Source organism: Telmatherina bonti, assembly GCF_933228915.1.
Source record: "Telmatherina bonti genome assembly, chromosome: 4".
Taxonomy (NCBI): domain Eukaryota; kingdom Metazoa; phylum Chordata; class Actinopteri; order Atheriniformes; family Telmatherinidae; genus Telmatherina; species Telmatherina bonti.
Window position 1 is genome coordinate 12,409,113 of NC_136622.1, and position 17,790 is coordinate 12,426,902.

The window sequence follows — 17,790 nt, forward strand, 5'->3', positions numbered from 1 at the left end:
ATGAAGTGATGCCACACTAAGCTCTGCATTGCCATTAAAAAGACTTTTGTTTCCGTGTTTTCAGGCAAACACCGGCCAAATGGACGACCCTGATAAACAGTGGACCATGGCGTGCAGCAATCTGGCGCTTATACAGGTAGCAAACTGGGCAAACTGGGAATTTGCAACATGAGATGATGCAAATGCAGGAACCTGATTGAATAATTAACTCATTGGTCAGGGCATTAGATGTGTTTCCACTACACCTAGGATTGTGAAAAAACTAAATATTACACTAAATGGAAACAACTGGATTTTGAAAAAAGGCTCAAACATCACCAAACGTTTTTACTCTCTCATGAGATGGTTTTTCAGACGTTTTGAATCAGAAATATAGCACAAAAGTGTAATGGAAACTCTTTTTTTGTATTTGTGTGTCCTTGAATGTAACGTAAGTGGTTCATGAGCAGTTTCTGGTAAAAATGCCACAGTGTGGAACATATAACAGCTAATTTCAGAGTTTTAGAAAATAAAATGAGGGAGAAAAGCTTTGAAAAACTGTAGAAAATTTTCCGCATCAACTAGAAAATCCCAAAATAATGCTACGTGTCTACCCTGCATCAGCCGCAATTCTTGTAAAATCTCATGAGACGGACGAGATTTATGAGAACTGAGGCTTATGCGCTAAACACTGTTCAATAAAAACACCAAGGTTAGTGTTGTTTGTCAAAATTTACAAATATTGCTTTTATTTAGCAAAAAAATGTAATGGAAACACAGCTATTGTTGCAGCAGAAAGCCCCGTGCGTTCTGGAGAATTTTATCGGTCTTGACTGGGAATGTGGGGGGGCCGGTTTGACCAGGTGCGAGCGTCCGAACATCTTCGGGGTTCACCCTCTTAGCGCATTCACAACATGTTGGGTGTGCTCTGAGTACAGGCTCAGGGAGCACATTTTTGAGGAGTTTTGATGCGCGCCCGGTCAAATCAGCTTTCCACACATGGAAACAGCAATAGTGCAAAAAGAAGTCTTTGGCAGCCAATGACTTAACAGCTTTTTTTTTTTTAAGCAGCCCAACAGGACGACGTTGCATCTAATAACATTTCTACTTTTACTTCCGACATTTGCTGTTTTTAAACTTGCTGAAAAAAAACAGCTCACTTCATTGATGTCAGCTTTCTGAATGTTTAAAGTCCTCGGTGTGTGAATTTGGTCTCTTTCTGCAGGTTCAGGCCACAGTGGTGGGATTCCTGGCAGCAGTGGCAGCTGTCTGTTTAGGGGCAATTTCTCGAGGAGGTGTTGAACTGGATCAGGCAGCTGTCCTGTGCGCCAGCAGCATCACCACTGCCTTTGTTGCTGCTTTGTCCTTAGGTAAGGTCATGCATCTCTCTTTATCTATGATATACTACTTGTTCCCGTGCAGGGATTTACAATCATGCACAGTACACTGGTTAAAGGTGGGCATTACAGCTCTATAACCATATACATCTCATATAATCATATATTTAGCATCATAAAGGGTAAATGGCCCTTTTTCAATGTGCGCAAAGCACATGTGCACAACAAAGTAGATAGTGAGGTAATAAAGGCTGGCAGAATAAGCACAAATGTGAGAAGTGTTTGTGAGAGTATCATGTAAAGGAATAAAACTTTATCTCCATCATTTATATCCTCAAACTAATAGTATTAATATTCATGATGAAGTTATTAATCTCATGATGAAGTCAAAGAAAAATGTCAAGTAATGCATAATTGATAATGGTGATATTAGTAACAATAATCAGTACATCAGTACAATAATATTAACTTTTATTGTAATCAATATATCTAATTAATATCTCAATCACTTTACAAACTGTAGATGGTGTGTGTTTTTGTGGGTGTGGGTGTGGAGGTGGTCTCCTCTGCCATGCGATGTGATTGCTGTTAAGTGTTATGTGATTATACTTTTGCTTATTATATCATAATCACTATTACTGTTGTGATGGAGTTGTACAGGGTATTTTTAGTTATGTCATCGGGTTTTACTCTGTATCCCTGTGTGTGTGTGTGTGTGTGTGTGTGTGTGTGTGTGTGTGTGTGTGTGTGTGCATGTGCATTAGGACAAAAGCTCATTTCAAATAAACCCCTGTGTTTTGTAAACAAGGACCAAAGGACAGAAACACATTACACCAGTGATAAAACGGCTGCGTTGGGTCCCTGTGTGCTCCTGGGTTGATTTTAGGATTCTTTTATTTGTTTTTAACAGCCTTAATGGTTTATTTATTTATTTTGTTTGTTTTATTTAGTCTATATCTATTTATTTATTTATTTTGCAGGTTTTCCCTCTCACAGGTTACTTCTTCCTTCCAGCTTGTACAGACACTGTTTCAAGCTTGTGGACTCCTTTCTCACTGTTCATTTTTTTGGCATCTCAAAGAATTGCCATGCCAGCCAAGAAAGTAGTACTTCCAGCACATCCAGACCCTCCTCCCAGTTGGAGGTGCAGGACCACCTCACCAGAAATTCAGGGGGAATCTTTAACAGATGTGACCTTTTACCCCATAATAATGAAAGTTTGACAGTCTACAGTCATAATCAACGAAACACATGGCATTTAGCACAAACTTCTCCTTGCTTTTGGCTCTTCAGGGAGGTTTTTTTTAAAAATGTATTTTCTTCCTATTGGTCTATCAGCATGCCAGTCAAGATGTGGAAGCTGTAATTTACAGATGGCTTCAATAGAATCTCTTTATTTAACCCACATTCTCACTTTTTCACTATTTCATTTAGATACTGAATAAATACTAGTTAGGCTCTAAAATGTAGTTGAAATATTAAAAAAAAGGTAATTTTACCCTCCTTTATACCTCAGCAAACCGGACAATCAACCAGACTATAGCCACTTTATTTAATAAAAGTTTATGTCTCAGATAAACATCATGTGTTTTCAAAACCCTAGCTCAAGAACTGTTCTGAAAAGCAGAAAACTACAATCATGGTGCAGATTTATTTTGATTTATATACACATTTGCATACACACACAAATACACATACAAGCCAATCATAGATTAATTGTGCCTCAAAGGAAGAACAAAGCCATCAACTGTCAAGAGCACCAGAAACTAACAAGTTAAATCAGAAAGACAGAAAGAAAACAAGCTGCTGTTAGTGAATAAACCTGCAGGTGACTCAGTGACTGTGTCACATGCAGAACGTACAGAGTGGAACGTGTTCAGAGAAGAGTGATCATGCCAATGTGACCCCGCCTACTTAAAAAAAAAGAGGCAGACCAGGAGAACCCTGAGACCTGGGCAACCGGCAACCACCCCCGAGCACAGACCCCAACCGCCCCACTCCAGAGCCAGCCACACATCCGCCCAGGAGGTGGCGGAGGGGGTCCCCAGCTGGAGTCCCCCGTAGTCAGGGGGAAAAGGCCCAAGCAGGGCCCAGACTGGCAAGACACTGGCCAACCGGGCCAGACAAAGTGCGGGCGCCAGAGCCTCAAGAGCCCGAAGGCAACCCCCCCACCCCCAGCAGGCAGAGGGCCTATCCATGCGAAAGAGGGCCAGGACCCCCAGATCGCCACCGAGCAGCAGCCAGGCCGCACCCCAGTGCACCAGTCGCATTCCCCAGGCTCAAGAACCCCCCCCCAACCACACTCACAAACACACCTGCACATACTCCCTCCCTGCACACACCCTACCCGTCCAATCCCTAACACACGCTTTATCTCACATTCCCCCACCCCATCTGCCCCCACTCACATACTCCCCTGTACACACATACACCCCCCCCCTCACAAGCCCTTCTACACACCCTCACACGCTTCGACAGGCACCTTCCCTACTCAACCCCATTCACACATTCCTCTCTTTACACACACACGCCCCATGACAAATACACCCCCATCCCACCACCACTCACCCACTCCTTCCTACACACACACACACACACACACACAAACACACCAACACTCCCCTGAACATCCACTCATACATTTACATGCATCCCTCAACTTCTAATACCCACACACACCCCATCAAACACCCCCCTACTCCGCCCCCACTTACACACTCCACTCTACACAAACACACACACTCCTATACCCCCTCTATCTACATTCACGGTCCTCCTTGAACACAAACACACTCCATCATACACACACCCAACCCATCACGCCCCCCACCCACTAACATACCCCCTACATACACACCCCCACCCAATCACAAAGACTCACCCCGTACCTAAATTCTTTCACCTTGATTTCTCCCCTTATCTTCCCCTCAATTCTCTCATCTTTCATTTGCAACTTCATCCATTGCTCGATCAGGGCCCCCATGACCACCGCCCACCACTCCCAGCATCCCATCACCGCCCCGCAAATGCAGCTGACCCAGCACCCCCCAAAGCCAGCAATCAACTTTGATCGCTGCACCCGGTATCGGCTCACCTCCCAGTTTTAATTACACTTAGTCATCATAACACAATAAACTGACAACACATGGACATGTTTTGGGGGACATGCCATGCAGTGTATGGTGGCTTAGGTGGTCCCTCTTCCAACTCGGTGTGGTTACTCCTCCTCAATTTTAATTGCAAATAACCCACACTTCACAATCATTCATTAGCCGGGAGAGGCAGGGGTGATGGGGTCCTCCCATGCCCCTATTTCAGGGCTTTTCCTGGGGGGTTCAGGCGGAGGAAAAGTGCTGTCCAATAGGCCTGGGTCTGGGCTGGCTTGGGTTGGGGGAGTGCTGCTGATTTTAATAATCAATCCAGTTTTTTTAGCCTTACATATTCTGTCATCATTCTCCTTGTCTCTCCTCCATCCTCTCCCTGCAGGTCTTGTAATGATTGGAGTGATCATAGGCTCCAGGAAGGTGGGGATCAACCCCGACAACGTAGCCACCCCCATCGCTGCCAGTCTGGGGGATTTAATCACACTATCGCTGCTGGCTGGAGTAAGCAGCACTCTGTATGAATACATAGGTGAGGAAGCCCTAATTGATGCTTCTGGATTTTTTCTTCCTTTTTTGCTTTCTTATTTCTTTCCAAATATTTTGTGAGAAATAAGATGATTGGTGGATGAAATCTGATCTAACCCTATCATGACATGATATGACATGGGATCATGTCATGTTCATCAGATATGCTCAACTCAAATCTCTCCACATGATGGCAGCAAAAATCAGCTTTAATAACTCAGATCATTATTATGATAGTGTGCATGTTGTGTGCAGGTTGTGCTTTAACATCAGAAACTGTGCCTGCATTCGCTGGATGCTTTCTCAGGTGCTTTTTATAAATGAGTTGTGCTCTAACTGCTACATCCTTTGAGTCCTAAACCGACCCTCAGTTTGTGAGAGGGTACATTATCGCTTGTGTTGAAATGTGTTTATGTTGCTTTTACACCACAGATGCATGTTTAGGATCAAACTGAACCTTGTAAAAGCACCTTTTAAAGTGATTTTAATATTCATGGTTTGAAAATGTGGTTGGAAATCTATTAATGTAAAATGGTGTTGAAAGTAGTCATTAAAGCTGTAGTTGCATAGCGTTATATATGACCATGGCTCAGGTGCTGGAGCCAGCCTGAAGCAAATGCTGAAGTGTGGCTGCTACCTTGTGTGGCTACACACAGTGTTAGTATCTATGCATAGTGACTGTAAGGTGCTTTTAGTAGCGTATTCTCTCCTGTCTGTAGGTATAGCTGACTGTTAGCATCTAGGCAATAAAGACTAAGTATGCTAGTTTATTTATTATTCAGATTTTTTATTCACTTCTACCTTGTTTCTCCACAGATATTTGGTACCTGTCCCCCCTGGTGTGCCTGGTCTTTTTGGCTCTGATCCCACTCTGGGTGGCAGTAGCACGACAGAGTCCACAGATCAGAGAAGTTCTTCGCTCAGGGTGGCAGCCTGTTATTGTAGCCATGTCCATTAGCAGGTAATACACTTAAATTCGTCTGTTCAGTTTAATCATTATTATCCATAACTTCACACCAAAGTTAATAATTAAGAAGCAGCGCTTTGCAGAAGTTTATTTATCACTGGATCCTTGCTTGATTTGTGCTTTACATGCTGGATCTGTGTATATGTGAAGCCTTTCTGCTACTGGTTTCAGAGTACTGGCCTGATGTTGACGCTGATCTGCGGTGATAATCTGTCATATAAAGCAGTTTGACACATTAAAGGAGACGTTTCAGTCTATTCTTACGCAAGCTGACACAATTTCCACTGGTGTCAACATTTGTCTGACATGGTTTGGCCCAAATACCCAGAAGAGACGCTGCAGTAGCTACTTTTCATTCCATCAGTGTACACCTCTTTTCATGCAGGTTATTTTGGGAGTGTGGGGTGACCCACCAGACTGCTTTAAAGATCTGTAGTATTTAATGACATTGCGGACTACACAGCACACTGATAGAAAAAATGCTTCATTGTAAGTTTATTCTCCTATGTGCATTTAAGCCATAGACAGTTATTAGGTTACTGATTTGGTCTCATTGGGGGTCACAGGTTGAATGGATCCATGTTGTTAAAACACACCCTGCCGACCAGCTGGACGCTTTCTACGCATCATAATTATTTTCTTGCTCTGTGTTAAGTTTTGTGATGATTGTTACTGTACTTAATGGTGCATTCAATGACCAATTAGAAGTCAGAATTTTCAACCATTTTCAATCAGTCATTTATTTCTTTATATCTGTTGTGTGAACTTTATAACTCATGAATTTGATGTTAAGCAAGAAAATAAAATTAGAGTTTCAAGTTTCCAGGCATCACGAATGTTTAACCATATGAAGTTGAAGATAGGTGGAGAAACTGAGGGATGAGGTTGGGTAACTCTGTAGACGTTTTACCCTGAAAATGTTTTAGTTTTGGAGCTAGCAGTGACTTCACAACACAGACAAATGATCCCTTTAAACATCTGTCTTTCCATTTGTTTTATGATGACAGAAATACAGTACATTGATCACATCTGTTAGAACATTTTGATGGCTAATGATGATAAAAACTGTAGCTTCTACCAGGATGCAGGGCACTTAAACTATGTTGAAAAAATACCCAGAATCCTTTACTCTGCAGCGGCTGAAAGAGACACAAATATATTCACTAAGGTACGAAAAAGCCTTTTGAAAAGACGGGATGGCAACAAAATGTGATGGAAGGTGTCAAACTTCAGTCCTCCATGGCCAGTATCCTGCAGTTTGATGTTTAATCAAGTGTGTTGGTGCAGGGAAACAACAAAAACCTGACGGATATCCGTCCTCGAGGAGCTGAATTTTGACGCACCTGTGAGAAAAGCAGCGCTCCCCCCTCCCTCCTTCTCCTCCCAAAGAAATAAAAACACAAAGTTATACAGTGTCTGATATTTTCATTTCTTTTTTGTGGTTTTTCTAGTTTTGGAGGTCTCATACTGGACAAGACAGTAAGTGATCCCAACTTTGAGGGGATGGCGGTTTTTACACCTGTCATCAATGGTAAGCTGAAGGGTTCGGATGTCATCATTGTAGACTGTTTATACAGCAGCGTTTGCTGGCATTTGGTGTGTTTTCTGGGTGTTTGCTGTGTAATTCTGGGAGGGATTTTGTTCCTTCTGCCTGAACAAAACCGATGCACTTTCATAAAATTTCTACAAGTTAGAGATACAGAGAGGGACGATTAGATTCTGTGTGACTGGATCTGAAAAGCTTATTAACAATGAATTAAAGGTTTAACATGTGTCATACATGACAAGACGCAGTGATGACTTATAAAAACCACCATGACCTTATTTTCTGAACTGTTCTCTTAATTTTGTGTGAATGTGAAAGGGCGTTTCCCGTCATTCGACGCTGGTTGTTCCAGTAGTGCCTTGCCAAGTCATCTGGTTGAGGCAAAGATAACAGAAACCCAACAGTTTCCTCTGCTGCTGGTGATCTGGATGAGTCATACACAAACCAGCATCTGATTTACAAGTCTGTGCAGAGCAGGAGGAAGGGTTAGGTTAAAGCAGGCATAACTTGTTCATGTTTCGGTTGTAATTGCACAATTTTCCTAAATTAAACAGTGAATATTCATGCCTGCTGATTACATGAAAGAAAACATGGTCAGGATCTTCTTATTTATCTTCTCTTGTGGCCTCACAAATGGATGACATGGAAGTTGGTTCCAAACATATTGTTGAATAATGGATCTGTCTCTGACATCCAATAACTACAAAGAAGCCTCTAAACTATGTCAAATAAAGCTATGAAACTAAAGGTTTGTGCAATAACATTTTTTATGATCTTCATGCACAGGGAGCAAGTCTTGCAACTTGTGCATGAGATGGTGATTTAGGGAAGCGTGATTAGCTTGTTGCACAATCAGTTTTATTTAGTCAAAGGAAGCCAAAATCTTGATAGAAATAAAAGCGCCAAACTGATTATTCCTGTTTTATTTTGGTAACTATACAGTCTGTAAATGTCATCAGTAGCTAAAATCTCTATTAAAGCCCCCCTACTATACTTTGTCAGATTTTGTTACCAAGGCGTCCCCCAACGAAGGCTAATTCAGCATCTTGTGTCCTGTCTCTTCTCTGAGCTCTTTCTAGCCAGTAAAAGTCAGTTTAATGATGATTTTTGTTGAATCGCTTTTTTCTTTCCTTTTCGGTCTTCCTAAAATATTGTCCCCTTGCATTTGTCAGCTGAATCATTCACGGTGACCGTTGAAAATGGCCAGCTTGTTGAAATCCAGTTGCGACATAGTGCTGGAAAGTGAAATTCTACTGGGAAGTGATGCTCCAAGCAGGACGCAGCAGGGGTGCGGTGGTTCCAGGAAAATGCATGGCAGATGTCAGTGTGACATCAAAACAAATAGTATAGTAAGCAAAATGTTCTGGAAAGGATGTTTAAAAAAAAACCAGACACACAACAGCGGTGCTCAGATGAAGTGGTTTGGCTGTGAGGTGATGCATTCAAAGGTCCACTGAGTAGGGAAGAGAAGTTGTTGTAAAGTTGGTGTACACCCAAAGTCCTCACACAGCAGACGTGGCTTTTAATAATCATTCACTCTGTGTGTGTCTCGTTTAGTTTCCACCTTTTTCCTGTTGTTTCTCAATCTTTTCTCTCTGCACAGCTCTGAAGTTTTGAGTTTGCCAATCTGGTTTGAATTTCTCATCTTTCCTCGCTGGCTTGCATAGAAAACCAGTATAATGTTTCACTCAGAGTCCCCCCCCCAAATTTTTTCCACCTCAGAAAAGCATCTGTCTGGGTGTTTTTATTATTATTATTATTATTTTTATGAGTAAATACTTGGGAAGGTCTTGAAAAACTGAGTTAGTCACAGCTTTCTTTTTCAACCCCAAAAATGGAAATTACCTTTTAAAAAGCAGCTTTAGGATAAAACAACTCCACTTAAAGGAAGAGTACAACAATAAAGTCTTATCTTTATTGTTGAGCCCATCTGTGGCACATTAAGAACTCAGACATAATGATTTTTGCAGACCCGGAGGCTAAAGGCTGCCCGCCGTTTAACTTATTTCTATTCACACGTGTTGCAGTTCTCAGTACTTTGTAGTGTCAAGTGAAGCTTTAGTTTCTGTTTTAAAACAGTCGATTTTCCAGTTGTTTTATCTCCACAGGGTTGGATTTAGCCTGCATTGGTCTGAATCGCTCAATGACACAAACTGAGACTGGATCACATCAGAGCCAAAAGTGTGCTGCCATTATTTAGCCACAAAACTGCTTGTCTTTGATTTTAAAGTAGAAATCTCCCCTGCTGTGGTCCAGAACTTCATGTTTCAGCTGACAAAATATCAGTGTCACCTTTGCAGACCTATCAGTCCTCTGTGTGTTCTTCCCATGTGCAGGAGTGGGGGGTAACTTAGTGGCCATCCAGGCAAGCAGGATTTCAACCTATCTTCACTTTTGGAGCATCCCAGGGGTGCTTCCCTACAAGATGAGGCAGCACTGGCCCAATCCCTGCATCACCTTCTTCTCCACGGGTATGCTAATGCTGCTAAAGCAACTCAGGATTATGAAGCCACAACTTGGAATAATGTCTTGAATTTTACATTCTTCACAGCAAGTGAGGAACAGAGCTGCCTTTAGGTTTGCAGGTCGACAAATGCTCCTCAGCAGCAGCATAATTCACCTCCCTGAAAGAGAAACCATGAAATTCCCAAGAACTGTGTCTTATGTTGTATTAGATTTAAAAAAAACAAAACATGTATGGTGAGATGGTGTAACATGTTAAATCACTTAAAAGCAAGTATTTTTTTTTATAAAATCTGAGTTTGTTTCAAATTAGATTTTCAAACAGAATCTGTTTTAAAGCGAAAGACAGAAATATGTATGTTTTAGTCTTTAAGAGTGAACGCTTGCAGCTGTGCAGTCATAATCCTCCAGCCTCACACACACATACACATCTGTTTGTACGCACCTGTTTATACAGTACTCTCACTGGTCACCTTATTAGGCGAATCTGCTCAACTGCTTGTAAACACATTCAGTCATGTGGACATGGTCAGACGACTGGGTGAAGTTCAAAGTTAGCTCCAGAATGGGAAAGAGTGGGGATGCCATGGCTGAACGTGGCAAGCATGTGGGCACTAGACGGGTTGGTCTGATTACTTTCACACAACGGTCTGAAAAAGAAAAAATATGCTGAAAGACAGCTGTTGTAAGACTGTGTGCAGAAGAACACATCCAGCATCATCCTGTCCCTGGAGCGGCTGTCTGGGTGACATGGAGTTAAACACACTTCAGACGCGTGTGCCGTTTGCGGTTCGTAAACGCATCATAAAGAAACCAGAATCATAAATTCCAATTAGCATTTGTAATTTTTGAAGTTGTAACTTTTCAAATCATGTTTGACTGACTACACATTAAAACATTATACGTGTTTTACACATTTTACACAGACAAGAATTTACGGTTCTTTATTTATGCTTAGTGTATAAATAAATATGCACAGATGTGCATTTCTGTGCACAAATCCTGACTGCTAGTAGTCAGACACCATAGGAAATGTCAAGTGAGCAGTTGCCTGGAACAAAATGCTTTTTAAAATAAAAAAAAAAAAAGAAAAATATTAATAAATAAATAAAAAACAAATTTAAAAAATATTTTTAAAAAAATAGAAATAAATAAATAAAAAACAAATTTAAAAAAGTATTTAAAAAAAAAAAAAAAAAAGCCCCCTTGAGGCCATCATCATACCTAAATGCTGCCGTATGATTTGCTGATCAGCTGCTTATGGTGATAACAAACTTAGGCAGTGTAGCTGATCATTTTATATTTTCTAAGTTGATTATCATCAGACAGATGTCAGATGAATGAAGTCAGCCATTTATTTATGCAAATGAGATGTTACCACGAGTAAAAATCTAAAACCAGATGCTGCCAGAATAAAGCCGCGCTGATTTCACTAAACATAAAGAGTGACAGCTCTTTGCTTCGTGTTTCTCAGGAGTGAACTCTAAGTCAGCTCGGGTGCTGCTGATGCTGGTCATTCCCGGTCACCTCGTCTTCCTCTACGCCATCTCTCTTCTGCAGGGAGAGGAGGCTCCGATCTCCCTCCCCTTCACCATCTGCTATCTGTGTGCGGCTCTGTTGCAGGTAAAACACGCCCCCCTGCACACATCATGTGAGGTGTTTTCATGTCCGAGTCGGAGGGAAAATAAATCGCTGCTTCGCCTGTTGAGGCGGTTGACTCTCAGGTTTCTCATCAACTCACTGGTCCCCAGTTGACCCTGAAGCTCCTCACACTTATTCTACAACAAACTGTGAAAACCAGCGACCTGAAGGGACATGAGCAGACTTTGTTTAGTCTGTTAAAAAATGGACACTACTACCTGTAAGCTAACTGTGAAATGACCAAAGCTCAGGGTTGGTGTTTCAGCAGCTCTTAGGTATAAACATTTGCTCCAAGTCAGAACCAGAAGATACCACTGACCCTCTCCCATCTCCACTCACTACAGCTCAGCTCTTTACAGGTGCACTGACTGACTGTTGCAAACTATGTGTGTGTGTGTGTGTGTGTATGAAACAGAAAAAGAGCAGGTGTGACTTTTAATTGTTTTATATTCTTTGCATCATGCAACTGTTATTTTTGTCACTTAAGGCCACTCATGGACGGAAAGCGTTTTATAAATAAAACACTTTCATGTAAATTCTGATCATCCCACCTGAAAGGTGAAATAGGGACTCATCAGACCAGAAAAACATTTTTCCAGACTCATTTTATCCATGTTTGGCAAATCTGTTAATAATAGTCCCAGTTTCCAGTTATAAGCTGACAGGAGTGGCACTCGGTGGTCCATCTACTTTAGGGTTGTGTGTGTGGAGATAGTATTCTCTAGGGCTGTGATGAAATGCCTTAGTCCCGATTCGATTCAATTCGATTCCGATTTTTTGGGTGCCGATTCGATTTAAATTGTGATCTCTTATTTTTGTAGATTAAAAACAAAATAAATGTATAAAACTTTTAATTGCTCGTCATTTTTCTTGATTTCTATGAGGAAAAAACAACCCAGTAGCCAGACCATCATTCTGCTGCTATAATGCCCAAGAAGACAAGTAAAAAGATCATTAAAAATGACAAAAAATTTATGGATTATTTTTATTTATTTGAAAAGAAAATGGATTATTTTATTTTAAAAAAAATCAATTTTTAAATTGTGAAGCAGAAAAAATCCAGATTTTCGATTTTTCGATTCGATTTTCCCATTCCTAGTATTCTGCATACTGTAGTTGGAACCAGTGATCATTTAACTCACTGTTGCCTCTCTAATCCTCTCCAACCAGTCTGCCCATTTTCATCTGACAACAAAGCATTTGGTCCAAACAACTGCTGCTGACTGGATACTTCCTCGTTTTCAGACATATCCATCTCTATAAATGCTGGAGATGGTTTGTGTGAAAATCCCGACAGATCAGCCGTTTCTTAACTATTCAGACCAACAACTATACCGAAAGTCACCTAACTTCCCTTTTTTCAGTCATCTAACCAGCAGTTCTCAACCTTTTGCAACACAGTACCCCTTGTAAAATATTTTTTCAGCCTATTACCACCTAACCACTGCAAAGTATTTTTAGTTAAGAAAACCCATGAAATGCAGCATTTGTCATCTGTGTTTGGTTTATTAAACTTTTGTTTGCGTTGTCATGGCAACAGTGACTGATGGATATGATTTGGCTCGTAACAGGTGGGGTTCAATTCAAGTCGGAATGTGGGATTTTAGGAGAAAAGAAATGGTGTAAATCTAAATGTAAATTCAGTTTATAAATGTAAACTTACATTTACTGAAATATATTAAATATTTATATAATATAATATTTATAATATTATATTTAAGGATGTTTTAAAAAAACATAAAAGATGTTTCCAAATAATTCCAAGTACCCCCTGGAATGCCCTGACGTACCCCTAGCGGTACACGTACCCCCATTTGAGAAACAGTGATCTAAACCATGTCTGCATCATGACTGCCCCGCTGCCATGTGATTGGTTGATTTGCTATTTGTGTTAAAATGATTTATTCCAGTGACGCTATGAAAGTGGCTGGTTGAGTTTATATACAATATTCATAACAGTGATAGAAACTCTGTTTTAACTTTCATTATTACATTATTATGTTGTTGTTTCTGGAACTGTTTCAGCTATTTATTCACTGCTTAAAGCCAAAACTACATTTACATTTCAGATCTTTTGTGAAAGTCGAAGCTTTTTTCTTTCAAAGTGACTCTGATCTGCGCCATATTTTAATGTGTTATTGATCGTGCGTCACATTTCCTCCATGTTTCATGACGTGTAAACTAGCCGGCTGACAGAAAATTAAACCACCCATGTTACGGATTATGAACCTCTACTTTTCAGTCTCTAGTTTTTGCACCGCACTTACCAAGACTTCCAGTTTGCCCATTAACTTGAAATAATATTTACTGTGCTAAACCGAGGAAGCAGGTACTCCACTTGGTGTTGCTGTGGTGTGTTTTTAATTCTCTCTTTTCGACCTGTTCAGCACGGCTCTCCTCTCTCCTCCCCTGCTTCAGGTGGCCATCCTCCTTTATGTCGCCGACCTCATCGTCCGTTTGATGTGGCGAAGAAGTCTGGACCCAGACAACTTCTCCATCCCCTACCTGACAGCTCTGGGGGACCTGCTTGGCACCGGTTTCCTGGCTCTCTGCTTTCGTAGCGTCTCCCTGCTTCAGAGTTTAAGTCTATAAACTCTCTCTCGTTGCACCATTTTTCAATGCCTGATTGCACAGTAGAGTTTTTTTTTTTTAAATCTTTAATAATGTGGTAGTTAATACTAAGAAATCAGCCTTTGTTACAATTCACACTTGTGCAGACATTGCAGTTGACGCCACAAGGTTTTGTGCTTTATCTAAACTACCTTCAGCTTTACTGATTTTTTTTTTTTTTTTGTAAAATACTTCATACTCTAAAGACAACCAATAAAAACTGAGTCTTCCTGCATTAACTAAACGTGAGGTTGCCAGAGGAATGTGGAGCAACTTACTGTTGCAGTAGGACATAATAACAGCGTGTCAGCTGCGTAGTCTACATAATTTTTTATTATTTTTTTAAGATTGACAGTCCATAAACAATTAGCCTGTTTATGGACGGTTGTTTGAACTTAAAAGAACATAAACAGACTTATTAAAGCAGCTCAGGCTCCATTGAGCTGCACTATGCATTAATGCTGGAGGACATAAAGATTGACACACCTCCAACGCAAACTGGAACATCAAACAAGCCTGAGCTCATCTGGATTTATTTTTTACAAATGGTGCGGAAGTGGGTTTTTTTTTAGGGAATATTTAATCATCTCATGAGAATCCTTTCTCTGTTATTACGCCTAGAATGTGTGTAATCCACTCAGCCTTTAACTAAAACCCTGCTTTGAACTAACTTTTACAAAAAACTGAGACACTAAGACCAGATTAGTTTGTAGGACCAGCTTTTGTTCAACTCATGAACAGTTTTTTTTGGAGACCTTTATCCAGTATTTCAGAAAGATGACGATGAGAGAAAGCAGTACTCCTCTCACCTACTTTTTTCACCTGTAAATACAATCAAGTGTTCCAGTCCTCCCTCTCTCTCAATCCATCACCTTTGCCTTTATCGCTTCTATAAAAGCAAATTAAAGTGAAAGCATGAAAAGATCGTGATCACTGTAGTTTGGAAACATGAAGATGATGCTAGCAGCGGATTCCTCGGCTAGACGGGTTTCACAAAAACAAATAAAGGTGACTTCCTCAACAAAAATACATTAAAATGCCTGAAGAAGCATATTAATACAAAGTAAAAGCTTTCTCAAAGAGGTCGTTTTAAATTTGTCTTATGAACAGACGGAGGTGTGAGCATTTTCCCAGCAGAAGACTGAAGCTTCGACGGTGGGGCGGGTTTGTGTGTGTCCGTACGCCACGTTCCTCACCACCTCACCCAGCTCATCCATAAAACCATCTGTTCAACCATGTAGAATCTGTCATGTCAGCAGAAAAGAGGAAATGATAACTTTCACCTTCACGCTTCCCTTTTCTTTGAAATTTTCCAACCAATTACGCAACTGTTCCCAGACGCTACAGGAGTTCTTCCTGGTTGATGTGTCGAGAACAAGTTGCAAAAATTCCCAAACCAGGGCTTAAAGGAAAAACCGACATCATTAGCACCCTCAACCACAAGCTTCTGTGTTTCTGCGAAGGTTGTAACGGCCTGCTAAAGATTGACGATTGTAACGGTAATCTACTAAAACTCATGGCTGAGATTCCACTGCAGGAAAAGCGGAACGCGGTTTATTTAGAGATGTTTATGGAAGCTGAGAGCAGCTGTGCTTGACTCATTATTTTTAAATAATTGTGAAAACCGGGTCATTAACCTTGTTATTTTGGGGGAAAAAGTTTGATTTCTTGTGATAACAGATGATTAAGGCTCAAAGTAGTTTCTCTTCCACCAGATTTCACTGGTAAAGCCGACCCGTCGGCTGGGAGGGGGCTACAGTCATGGTGAATGAGTGATTGGTAAAACCTAACAGTGAGATCACTTTTTCAGACTTGATGGAATGTATTGATCAGTGTGGATGTCCTTTTCGTTTGAGGCTTCCCAGTACAGAACAACCTTAAACCCACCAGTTAGGTGGTAAAAGAGAAAATAACATCTAAGCTGTCATCCATGTTGAAGGACAGTCCCTCGCTCTTCCTCTCAAACACTGCCTGCAGAGCTCCTTCAGAGACAGACTACTGCACCTAAAATTTGGACGGGGCAGGACTTTGGTTTTTATAGCAGCCGGACTGGAAACCAGTACTTTCAATACACAGTCAATAAAAGCCAATACAATATATTAATGCACTTTTTTTTTTTTTTAATTTTATTTTTGTAAGTCTAATCTATAAACAAGTATGTTTCTGGGTGGAACCTGCGTGTAGTTTGCGTGTTCTCCATCTGTACGTGGATTCTCTCCTGACTTCTTCCCACAAACACATGCATGTAAGGCTGACTGGATGTTTATCTCTCTCTGTTGGTTCTGTGATGGACCAGAACCAGTTCTAGCCCTCATGCAACCCCAGACATGAATAAATCGTTATCCATAATAATACTCTTATCACAAGAAAACCTTTAAAAAACATGCAAGCATGACCGCTCTCGGCTTCTGTACGTGTTTACTTGGCGACAGTTTAATGGAAAATAACGCACATGTGAGAGGAGTCTAAGGCTACGTTCACACTACAGGCTGAAGTGATTTAAATCCGATGTTTTTGCCCCTATGCGACCTGTAACCGATCTTTTCTTAACAGTCTGAACAACACAGATCTGATATTTTCGAATGGACTGGATATGTGGTCCTAAATCCGATATGTATCTGGTCTTTTGCCATGCGACTTCAGTCTGAACGGTCAGGTCGCATTAATCCGACCGACGCGTCATTGACACACGACAAACGTCATTATTCTGTGTTTGTTATTTATGAAATCTTTATCGGTAAATGCGCTCACATCACTCTCCCACCAATCCTGGCTGCGACCCGTACCCAAACGTTTCTCTCTACAGTTGTTGCTGCCACAGCTCCACAAAAGTCCTTGACCAAAACTTTTACTTTCCTCTTCTGTGAATGTCTCCTTAAAATGAACCCATTCACAATGTTGTGGCTAAGGTTGGACAAACTTTTAACTTTTTTTTTTTTTTTTTTTACTTTTACGGTTGGACAAAACTTTTAACTTTTTTTTTTTTTTTTACTTTTACGGTTGGACAAAACTTTTCACTTTTTTTTAATTTTACTTTTACGGTTGGACAAAACTTTTAACTTTTTTTTTTTTTTTTTTTTTTTACTTTTACGGTTGGACAAAACTTTTAACTTTTTTTTTTTTTTTTTTACTTTTACGGTTGGACAAAACTTTTCACTTTTTTTTAATTTTACTTTTACAGTTGGACAAAACATTTCACTTTTTTTTTTTTTTTTTTTACTTTTACGGTTGGACAAAACATTTCACTTTTTTTTTTTTTTTACTTTTACGGTTGGACAAAACTTTTCACTTTTTTTTTTTTTACTTTTACGGTTGTACAAAACATTTCACTTTTTTTTTTTTTTTTACTTTTACGGTTGGACAAAACTTTTAAAATAGCAAATGCTCTGCTGCCATTCATATTTACTTCTGCAAACACAAAGACGTCACACGCACACGTCACCGTGTCTTCTACGCTTCTGGTGCGCATGAGGTTCACACAGGAGATCAACATACAAGTCACATTTGATCGGAAATGTGAACAGACTTTTAAAAAATGTGGATTTCACAAAAACATCCGATATGAGCAGCAAGCCCTGTTGTGTGAATGTAGCCTAAGTGAGCCGTAGATTTGCAGGT

The 17,790-nt window shown here is 40.4% G+C and overlaps 1 protein-coding gene across 1 annotated transcript in view; it reads left to right on the top strand.

Moving 5' to 3' along the window:
- LOC306754912 (solute carrier family 41 member 1) overlaps positions 1-14,188 on the top strand; it is a 31,976-nt gene extending 17,788 nt beyond the window's left edge. Inside the window, exons 4-11 of the mRNA XM_079239075.1 lie at positions 65-136; positions 1,205-1,349; positions 4,803-4,949; positions 5,762-5,906; positions 7,364-7,443; positions 9,795-9,929; positions 11,396-11,544; positions 13,981-14,188. Of these exons, the coding sequence (XP_079095201.1) occupies positions 65-136; positions 1,205-1,349; positions 4,803-4,949; positions 5,762-5,906; positions 7,364-7,443; positions 9,795-9,929; positions 11,396-11,544; positions 13,981-14,154 (1,047 nt within the window). The 3' untranslated portion in view covers positions 14,155-14,188. The remainder of the gene's footprint in view (positions 1-64; positions 137-1,204; positions 1,350-4,802; positions 4,950-5,761; positions 5,907-7,363; positions 7,444-9,794; positions 9,930-11,395; positions 11,545-13,980) is intronic.
- The last annotated feature ends 3,602 nt before the right edge of the window (positions 14,189-17,790 follow it).